This window comes from Drosophila ficusphila, unplaced genomic scaffold (genome assembly GCF_018152265.1).
Source record: "Drosophila ficusphila isolate 14025-0441.05 unplaced genomic scaffold, ASM1815226v1 contig_198, whole genome shotgun sequence".
Lineage (NCBI taxonomy): Eukaryota > Metazoa > Arthropoda > Insecta > Diptera > Drosophilidae > Drosophila > Drosophila ficusphila.
Window position 1 is genome coordinate 874,037 of NW_025064092.1, and position 10,889 is coordinate 884,925.

General features: G+C 40.2%; 1 protein-coding gene across 2 annotated transcripts; it reads left to right on the forward strand.

The window, feature by feature from the left end:
* Positions 1–1,247: 1,247 nt before the first annotated feature.
* Positions 1,248–9,557, forward strand: LOC108091068 (glutamine synthetase 2 cytoplasmic). Of its 2 annotated transcripts, none has more exons than XM_017190069.2 (5): positions 1,248–1,418; positions 2,717–2,889; positions 7,352–7,692; positions 8,136–8,327; positions 8,604–9,557. In XM_017190069.2, exons 1-5 carry the CDS (start codon positions 1,408–1,410, stop codon positions 8,994–8,996), a joined length of 1,110 nt encoding a protein of 369 aa, XP_017045558.1. In that variant the 5' UTR covers positions 1,248–1,407; the 3' UTR covers positions 8,997–9,557. The 2 variants fall into 2 exon arrangements, with proteins under 2 accessions (XP_017045558.1, XP_017045556.1); XM_017190067.2 differs by lacking the exon at positions 1,248–1,418 and adding an exon at positions 2,430–2,573 and having other exon boundaries at positions 2,705–2,889.
* The last annotated feature ends 1,332 nt before the right edge of the window (positions 9,558–10,889 follow it).

The following is a 10,889-nucleotide window of genomic DNA, read 5'->3' on the forward strand; positions in this document are numbered from 1 at the left end:
ACAGGTGTTTTATGAATAATTTGATTAATTACTTTTAAGAAATACTTCTCGTTGGATGATTTTACTAAGTATTTTAGGTTTATTTCTTAATAATTTGTTTTTTCAAGCCAAATTCCATGTCTCACCTAAAAAACAGCTTTCTTGCCAACACTGAGCCGAATCGAAGACGCAGCCGACGATTAATAGAAAATTATTTCACGTTTGCTTGTTTGTTTTATTTTATGTTTGTCTGTGCGATTTCGGCTGGCCGGCACATATGTTAATTGTGCATTTAAAATTGAAATAAAATGTAGCTTGTCGCAATTTATTTGATACGTTAACTTGTTGTTTCTTTCGGCCGTCTGACTGTCCAGACGTTTTTATTTGCGTTTAAATTTAGATCAGCTGGCGAATTTGTTACACCCAAGGAGAAAATGGGCTTAACAAACTTAAATATCTCTAAAGCTGGATATAGAAATAGAAATGTAAAAGGATTTTAGATCAATAAATTAAAACTATAAAAATATTTTAAAACTGTAAGGCTTTAAAATAGTTTCATTAATACTATATATTTAATTTATGTATTTATTTAATTTAACAAGACAATATTTAATTTCAATATAATTCTTCACAAGCATTCAAATACACAAATACGTTTGTGAGAAGTACTTGGTCAGTTTTAGAAAGCAGAAATAACTCCATACCCAACATAAAGATAAGTAGCATTTAAGGAAGAACATGTCAGCAGCGCATTGTCAAATAAGGAATATTGCCCTGATAAGCCGTAAATTCCGGTCAATTTACATTACCGCCTAGACGAAGCCATAAAAGTCCGCCCAAACAATTAAGCTTTTTGTGAGAAACTCGTTTGCAATTAGCCATTTCACACCTCGGCTGGCAAACATGACCAACATTTTGCGCTGGGTGTGGGGTGGGCATGGCGGGAGGGCGTTTTCCGAACTGCACTTGGGGTCTCAAGGGTTAACGGGGGGCCGAAGTTTTGTGGGCCAAAGGAACTGCTCCCTTTTCGGCATTCGGTTTCGTTTAACATCTTGACGAGGGGAACGCGACGCCAAATAATAATAAAAATGTGAGAATCTTGAAAAGGTAATTAGCACATGGTCGTGTTTGCTTTATACGCCATAAAAATAATCAAAAAATCGAGTCACACATCCGAACATCTCCCCAGTTGTCCGAGTGCGAAGTGATCGGATCGCAGAGCCTATAAAAGCGGATCAATCGCCGCTCCATCTGCGCAGTCGCTCCAAAGAAGTGTCCTCTGTACCAGCTCCACTCGAAACTCCCAATCGGAATTGGACAAGTTTTCCTAGCAATATTATTCAAGCTCAAGTGTCAGTTTAAAGTTCGCGTGTGCAATCACTTTCATTAAAAGATCGGAAGAACATAAAACAAAAAAGAGACAGTAAAATGCATTCAGCGTAAGTTGTTCATCATTACATCAGCCGCTTGTCCTTGTCCTTGTCAAAACAAAACAAACAAAACAAAAAAATTGTTTAACTCATTTGCTGGCGATCCAGCTGATAAGCGGCTTTTACTCATTTACACGCATTTGCTCGCACATCAAAAGTGAATTTAAAATAAACAAAACAATTTGGCAACTCAACCTGCAACTGTTAATCTACACAAAGAACAAATTCGGAATGTAATTGGTTTCCTGGGACAACATTTATGCTTAACTTTTTTGTTCTGTGGCTTGTATTTCGAAAAGGATACTAGGCTGGATATTGTAATTAATTATTTGAACCCTTTTTGTTTTACTGGGTTTTTTAACTTTTAAAAAGATGTACATTTTCAATTTTGTATTGTGTGAGTGTTTTTTTTTTTTTGCAATTTCAAAAATATACTGAAAACATTAAGTGTTTAGTTACATGGTAAAACCAATTGTTCTTTCTTTAGAGTCCTGTAAATATTACTGATGTCACGAAAGGAATTCGTATAGATGAAGTAAATTTCTTTGCGTGTAACCGGAAACGCAAGCCAGGAATCCAATTGGGAGAGCGCGATTTCCTTCTCGCTCTCGCGCGCGACAACGGCGACAAGCTGCAGAGCGTCTAATCAGTGGGTGGGAGTGGGAGGACGGTCAAGTGCGAGCGAGACGGCGGGCGGGGGGCGTTGATCGTGCTGCGACTGCGCTGCCGCAGCGCTGCTTTTGCGGCAGCGACAACAGCTGTTGCTTTTGTTTTCAATGGCGCGCTGTCGGCGTCGCAGTCGCTGCTAGTTTGTTGTAAGCGTAGTGTAGTGTAGTGTAGTGTATAGTATAGTGTATACGGCGTATAGTATAGTTTATACTACACGAGCACAACAACAACAACAACAGCAACAAAAATAAGAACAGTAATAGGAACAACAACAACAAGAGGCGACGCGGGCGCGTTGCTTTTGTTTTGCTTTGTTGTTTGTTGTTGGTCATTATAAATTGAGTTGGAACAAGGGGCTACAGCTTAGTCGTGTTCCAGTAACGCTTCCGCGCACACCAAATCAAAACCCAAATCCCAACCAGACAGGACGCAACCAGTCGTCCCGCCACCAATCAGATAGTCGCCGCCAGCCCAATCAGAGTGCAAATAAATCAGGTGCAGATCCACGGGAGAAAATCCCTTTGGGGAATCCCACAGCCCGACCGAGTGCCAAACGAACTTTGTTTATTTCTGATCCGCTTTCGATTTGTATCATTTTTTTTTTGGTGCCCTAATCGCATGAGCAGTATGTCCGCTAGGATCCTGGAGGACTCGCCCAACGCGCGCATCAACAAGACGATCCTCGATCGCTACCTGGCGCTCCCCCTGCAGGAGAACATCGTCCAGGCCACCTACGTGTGGATCGATGGAACCGGCGAGGACCTGCGCTGCAAGGACCGCACCCTCGACTTCATTCCCCAGAGCCCCAAGGGTAAGTCCCCCCCCAACTGCCCCTTTCCTCAGTGCCAGTGAGTTCGGTTCTTGTGTTGCCCAAAATCAAACAGTTTTCCGTGAGGTTTCAAGTGCAACAGGAAGGATTCTGTTTTGAAAGATCAAATAGTTTCGAGCTACCTGCCAAAATTTATTGAAACTCTAATCATAATTTTATGTGAGGCGAGCAGAAAAATATAATCTTAACCTTTCCCAAACAAAGTTATCTAGATCCTGAAAATAATTTGAATGAAAAATGGAACACCTTTAAAAGTGACTTTCACTAAGTCTTAACTTCAAGATTATTAGTGCCTTTCAAAAGTTAATCTTAAACAGTTTATGTTAAATTGATATTATATATAGAATATAGCATGGGGTAATATTTAGAATTAGTGGTAGTTCCTCTATGTGTTGTCTTTTTCCCAATTCCCCGATCACGTTTTTCGAAACATTTAACTTTCTATTTCTTTCAAGTTCACCAAACAAACCCTAATTATAATTCCCGATTAGTTCCTTGTTAAAAACCGCTTTTATCAAGTACTTGAAATGCCGGCATCAAGTTGTTCCATGCTTATCGCAACATAGGTCGCGCTCGCACTTGATTTATGTGCCGAATGCTGGATTTTTGCAAGTGTAATCTTATCTGGAGTGGCTTAAGACTTAAAACTGTCTCCGTCACAGACCCTGGTAAGATTTATCGCCGAAAGTCACTAGTTTTAGCCGATCGAAGTGCCTTTTATAATCAGCTGCAAATCGTAATGGGAATTTAATAGCTTGCGTGTGAATGAACTTGAATAACATTTCGGAGTTTGACTATAAAAAGTAAGCCAAAACCCATTTGGATTCAAGTTCCTCTAAGCAACTAATTTAATCAATTAAATACAATCGAAGAAGAAAGCTGTCAAAACGAAAGTAATAGAACAGAAACACAAAGAAATTCAGTCTCGCCAGGTGCTAATTTCTCCAAATTAGTCGAACACCATTAATGACCAGAAAGACAGGCGCACTCACAAATTAGAAGCTAATTGAATGTATTGGTTTTTTCACAAGTTTTATATAACATATCGTTCTGGAGTCAAGGTTTATTTACATTTATGGATCAGGTTAATGCTAGGTAGCACTCAAAAAACCTGATATAAGTTATACTTTATTTTACCTAATTTGTATGTCACTATATTTGATTGTTAATTTACGTGAATATTTCCTAAAAATAGTCTAACAAATCACACAAAGTATTTAAACATTCCGGTCCACTATCTTCCGCTGGCAAATTGTCAGTTTAAATTTGCTTTAAATTCGCATTTGCCGGCAATTACTACGCAATAGCACTATACGCTATACTAAGTAGATCTATGCGATTTTACGAGCGTCTGAAAATCTAGCCCATAAACGCCCCAAAAATTGTGGCAATGAACGGCTTCGTCTGCTGCGGTTTTTTATTGATCCCTCGCACGGGGTTATACAACATGACGACGATGACCTTTGCCTTCGCACGACTCTTGCGGCGGTTCTTCGGCGCTTCGAGCGTCTGGGAAGTGCTTTATGGTCTAAAAACAGAATTTTCACGACGCGCGTCTGATAATGCGATTTAATCGGGGGAATTATAAGAGGCCGTCCGGACTTGAAAGAGTTTTTTGTGCTTCGTGTTAATTGATTGCGTTTTAATGTGCAATTACCCACGAACGCGAGGAGGAAGTATTTAGGGGTGTGGATATGGTGGGCACTATAAAGCCATTTTTAACTTTCTAATCTTACTGCCAACACACTTTGTTAAGTTCTTCCTGTTTGTTATTAATGACTTTAATTTAAACTCTAAACCTTGAACTTCTTAAACCTTTTTAAATACTCGTGCATACATAAGTGGTAAATTCAGTTAGAACTGATTACAATCTAATTTTCTCTTGCCATAGAACATTTTAAATTTTCATTCATTTAAAAATGCTCAATACTTGTTTCGTTGTAAAATAAACAGAAATCCAATTGGAAAGGTTCCAGCTCGCACCGTTACATATTTAAATAAAACAACAAACCCAATCAGTCAAGCGCCAAGGACAGAGGGTCTAAGAAAAACCCCCAACTTTTTAAGACCCCAATCAGCACGCGAACCTGTCTCCTTAATTATTCTACTTGCACTTGAAAACAAAAGCAAAAGCAAAAACCCAAACAAAAACAAATGGCTTAATGCGCACAATTACTAATTAAGCAGCGCACTTATACTTGCTCCGTCTCGCTCCCTCAAAGTGCACTTGCAGGCGTTGGAAAAGGACGGGCTCATGGAGCGTAGGTGTGAGAGAAAGCCACCTCTACTTTTTGTTTTGAACCTGTTTTTTCTCTGCTGATGGGTGAGTGACGCACCCTAACGAAAAATGAGGAGGGGCAGAGCTGCATGCGCCGTCCTACTCCCCCAATTCAAGTTCAAAGTGAAATTCTAATTGGCATATTGTATAAAAAGCGAACAATTGCAAGCCAAATGACATATAATCGTTGGAGCGTGCTCCTTTCAATAAAGGACAATCGATATTGTCGTCTCAGCAGTTTGGCCCCCAACTACGAAAAGCAAATATCAGCTGCAATCAAAAGTAATTGAAAACTTTTTACCCCGTTGCATTTCGAAACACTTTAGTAGCAAAAGTGCTTCCCACTTCAAGGATGGGCAGGAGGGAAAGAGATAGTTAGAACTTAGCTGTAGTGTAGTTGGTAAAGAAGAAGAAATGTACAGTTTTCCTAACAGGAAAAGGACATACTTGGAAAAATTCTAGATTCAAGCCAAATAAAATTACAAATCTTTTTAGCCAAATACAAGATCTCAAAATTGATAATGTTTCGATGCGTGTGACAAAAAGTTTTTATTTTTTAATTTACAACTTTGAAAATACTATAATACTTAAAGACTACAATATCAGCACCTTAGTATAACATAATAGTTTTGTTTGGCACATGTGATAGTAGTAGCTCTCAAGATCAATGATCTGAAGAAGTGCAATCTCCAACTGCTGATAGTGCAGTCAGCCTTTCATATTATTTACCGCTGTGTAGGACAGAAATCGGAAGCAAATAGCAACAGTGCTCGGTTGGAATAGCGCTAGAGTTGCGGGGAGGGGGGATGTTCGGTGGGCGGCGGGTTGAGAGCAAGGCTAATAACTGTAGTGCTGGCACAGTGACACACTGACACTCGTAGCCGCGAACCAGTCGCTGTTTTCGCCACTGTGTGTGTGTGTGTGTGAGTTTGTGTGTGGAAAAATCTACAGCTGTTTATCAATTCGAGTGGGCCACAGCCACTCGAGCACCCATACAAACAAGAGGGGGGAATAGAGATAGAGAGCCAACACACGAGATACCAGATTGTAAATGAAAACGCCAGCTCAAGGTCACCCCCCGCCTGTTACAACAATGCGTCGTGCCCCCCGCACTCCCCCAGAAATTTGCATAACTGAAATATTTTCATTAGCATTATTTACGTACGGGGAATTAACTATTTATTATAATAAACAACAGGCGATGGGGAAACGAGTTACCGAGTAAACAGACATCCGTCACCCAACACCTCCCTTTATCTCACAGCTCAGCTTCTATTCTCACTTACAGGCCCCATATTTTGATGGATCATCAGAATGCACGGCGGCCATCGGAAAATGGGGGAAAAAGGGGGCTTTGTAGGAAGGTTGCAGTTTGCGTTTTGAAACTCAATAGGCGCACAATTATTTCATTCATCTGACAATGCAATTACGTAAACAGGTTTTAAGCTATACAGAAAAACAAAACTAAAAAAGTTATAGATTTAAATTCAAATATTACTAAAGACTACTTTCAAATTGCCATATTTATGGCCATTTAGTGTTGGTTTACCCTATTAGTTTCTATGATTCACCAACAACTGGACTAAACGAAACTTTTTCCCACCACAACTCATTTTGCGATTTTATGAGTTAGTCGTAAGTCAAAGTATAAATAGAAATATAAAGTTTTCAGCGGATTTTACTTAAAAACCGAAAGTGTCTAACAACTTAGGTCATTTACTCAGGATTCATGAGAACTGTTTATTTGATTGAGTGATAACAATTTTTTTACATAGTATTTTAAGTAGTTAAGATTTTAGGGAGTTAAGGAAAAAACAGGAAACAACTTAAGTTTAAAGGAAAACCTTTTCAACAAAGAGCATTTTGTTTGTCCTAATAAATTCTTTGGGGTACAGCCTTTAGTTTTTACAGCCACTGCACACATAATCTCGATTTGTTTTACAACAAAACACTAACGAGGTTGGGGCTAAAATGGTGGTTTCTAATGGGAGAGGTGAACTGTCGAACGGAACCCCAAGCCCGAGCTCAGACAATTGCCATCAATTACATTTAATTCGAGGGGATCGCATGCTAAGTGAGCGACGAGGTCACCCCCTAAAATTAACCCCACAGCGCCGACTAATGACCGAAGAGTAACCCCCTATTTCAATTCTTTCATCCCCACAGAGCTGCCCGTGTGGAACTACGATGGAAGCTCGTGCTACCAGGCCGAGGGATCCAACTCGGACACCTACCTGTACCCGGTGGCCATCTACAAGGACCCCTTCCGCCGCGGCAACAACATCCTGGTGATGTGCGACACCTACAAGTTCGACGGCACCCCAACGGAAACCAACAAGCGCAAGACCTGCCTCGAGGTGGCCAACAAGTGCGCGGACGCGGAGCCCTGGTTCGGCATCGAGCAGGAGTACACCTTCCTCGACTTCGACGGCCATCCGCTCGGCTGGCCCAAGAACGGCTTCCCCGGACCCCAGGGACCCTACTACTGCGGCGTCGGTGCCAACAAGGTGAGTTCTGCAGAGCTAGAAAACACAAAATGATGAACTCAGTTTAAATAACTTCAAAGAGCACATCGTCCTTCAATTAACCATTTGTTTCAAACAAGTGATGTCTGTAATCATCACAAATAACTGGATAAGTTACAGTGAAAGCAGCATTTATACCAACTAGCAAATATTTTCTGCCAATGTGGCGTATACGTAATTTTCTGAAATAATTTATTCCGTTATTTACTGGCATGGAAAGTTATTTAATGGAAAGTTATTTAATAACAAGTGTTTTATTTGATACTAGATACCTAAAATATATAATAGTTATTATATATTTTATTACATTATTTATTTTATATGAAGGAAATTGGGGCGTATACGCAATTTGATGTTTAAGGTTGACTTCCAGCGTTTGTTTTTGAGGATTCTAACTTATTTACATTTCGCAACGACTGTTTCAGGTCTACGCCCGCGACATTGTGGACGCCCACTACCGCGCCTGCTTGTACGCCGGAGTCAAGGTGTCCGGCACCAATGCCGAGGTGATGCCCGCCCAGTGGGAGTTCCAGGTGGGACCCTGCGTGGGAATCTCCATCGGCGATGACCTCTGGATGGCCCGCTTCCTCTTGCACCGCATTTCCGAGGAGTTTGGCGTAAGTTGAAATGTCTTACATAAAAGCAGAAAAAATATATATATATTTTTCTTAAACTTATTTTGAGATTGCTTTGAAATACTCCATGCATTCATTAAAAATTAGTATATTATATTATAAAGTTCTATTTACATTTGAATTGATAAAAGTATAAATGGTCAGATGTTTTTGAGTGTAACTCTATCTGCCATCTCAAAGAGCTATAATATATTGTTGTTATGTATTGTTATTTAATCTGAGTTATGAGTACTAATGAAAACCTTGTGGTTAATGCAGATCGTGGCCACTCTGGACCCCAAGCCAATGCCCGGCGACTGGAACGGCGCCGGCGCCCACACCAACGTGTCGACGAAGGCGATGCGCGAGGACGGCGGCATCCGGGACATCGAGAAGGCGGTGGCCAAGCTGGCCAAGTGCCACGAGCGGCACATCCGCGCCTACGATCCCAAGCAGGGCCAGGACAACGCCCGCCGTCTGACCGGCAAGCACGAGACGAGCTCGATCAACGACTTCAGCGCCGGAGTGGCCAACCGCGGATGCAGCATACGCATTCCCCGCGGTGTCAACGACGACGGCAAGGGCTACTTCGAGGACCGTCGGCCGAGCTCCAACTGCGATCCCTACTCCGTCGTGGAGGCCATCTTGCGCACCATCTGCCTCGACGAGTAAGGGGGATCTGCATCTGGATCTGGACATGGATACGGATACGGATATGGATATCCCGAGTTGTTATCGATTTATAGATTGTTGTTACACCACCACTGTTGATCCACTGACCCACTGACCCACGAAAACACCCGAACACCGAACGCGAAGTTATATGCATACCGTAGGCTTAGTTTTTACCTAACGTATTTCGAGAGCCCAGAACTAGAATCCTAAGGCAGCCCCTCTTGCTGATATTTCCCCTGTTTTTTTCTTTTTTTTTTAGCTGCTGTTGATTAGGTTTTAGTGTGAGTTTTTTTTTGGACCAGCAATACAATATGCAAACATATATATGGTCAGCGAATTGAAGATGAGATCTAGAAGAGCAAGAACCCAAAAAGAAATCCCCAGCATCCCATTAAAGAACATAAAGCTCAAGTATCAAACTCTCCCCTGAGTCCCCAAAACCCCCACCCCTACTTGTTAATGATATTAAATAATTAACTTTAATCCTAAACTACATACATATACTCTCTAGTTAAGTAAATGCACCAAAAAATAAAAAAAAATACCCAATACAACAAAGAGGTGATTTATTCATTTGGGGTGGAAAAAGTTTTGGAAGCGAAAACGATTTCAATAATTAAAGATAAAAAAATAGACTTTTACTTTGAGAAGTCAACTTTATATGGCGAGGGAAAGAAGAGTTTGTTCATTTTTGTCACCTTCTGGTCTTTCAAAATTCAATCAATCAAATTATTAAGTTATAGCTTAATGAAAACGCAAACAAACATCCACAAATCTTTTGTGTCTCCTGCAAATGATCACTTTAAGGTGTTTAAAGTAATAAAATGTATATCAACAATCGGTTTACTTTTTCTGCCGCCAGCACGTGCTAATATATACAGCATATAGAAAACACATATATAATGTGTAGACTGCAATTAGATTATAGATTGTAGCTCGAAGCGAGAGTTCATTGATGGGGTTGACTTTTTTCCATGGCCGATAAGCTGAAAGTGCCCCAACGATTCCCAGTGGAAAGACTCGATTTTGCTTTTCATTTTATTTATTTAATACTAAAAATTGTAACTTTGATTTCGTTTTGTATGTCTGTTTAATTTTATTGATTTTGTAGTTTTAGTTGAATTTTCATGCTTTTCCATGCTGTAGCCCTACGAATTTTCTCCGCTCTCAGTTGTCAGTTTTATCGTTATATTGATATAGGTATGTATATATATAATTTTGTATATGTAAAGTATATAACTCTATCTGTATCTGTTTGTGGTATTTTGTCAACTACATTCCATTTTGTGATTCGAATTTTGTTGGTTTGTTGGTTTGTTGCTTTTTGCTCAATGATCAACAATGAATGAAACAAGAAACGCAATAAATAAGTGCAAATAAAATTGAACATCGAAGACTGCTATTGCTCAATGGAAGCTGAACTTGATTTATTTGCATTAAGTATATGCTACATGCGCGTTTGCCCGCTAATTAATTGGATTCAAAGGAGTTTCGACTGTTTGCCAGGGTCAACAAATCGTTAACGTCTGCTTTCTGTCTGGCCGAAAGTCGTTGGCATTCGCTAAGTTGATAAACTGCAAAGTCTTTTTTCACATTTATCAAATCGAACTGACAAGGCTTTAAATTAGCCGCTATCGACGGGGTTCATTATACCGCCCCAATGAGTCACTAAGTGGGCCAATTATTTGATCAGCAATCCGCACAAATTCCACACCTATTGGTCAATCAGTTAACACCGACTATGCGCAGGCCAAGAGTCTAGACTTTGGCCAACAATGCTCCATATGCATGGGTATAAATTTGTAAAATCTATTTCAGATATCGTATAATTTGTGCCTTCGCTATTCGTAACGCAATACGCAATTAACACTAGACTTGCCAATTTCTTAA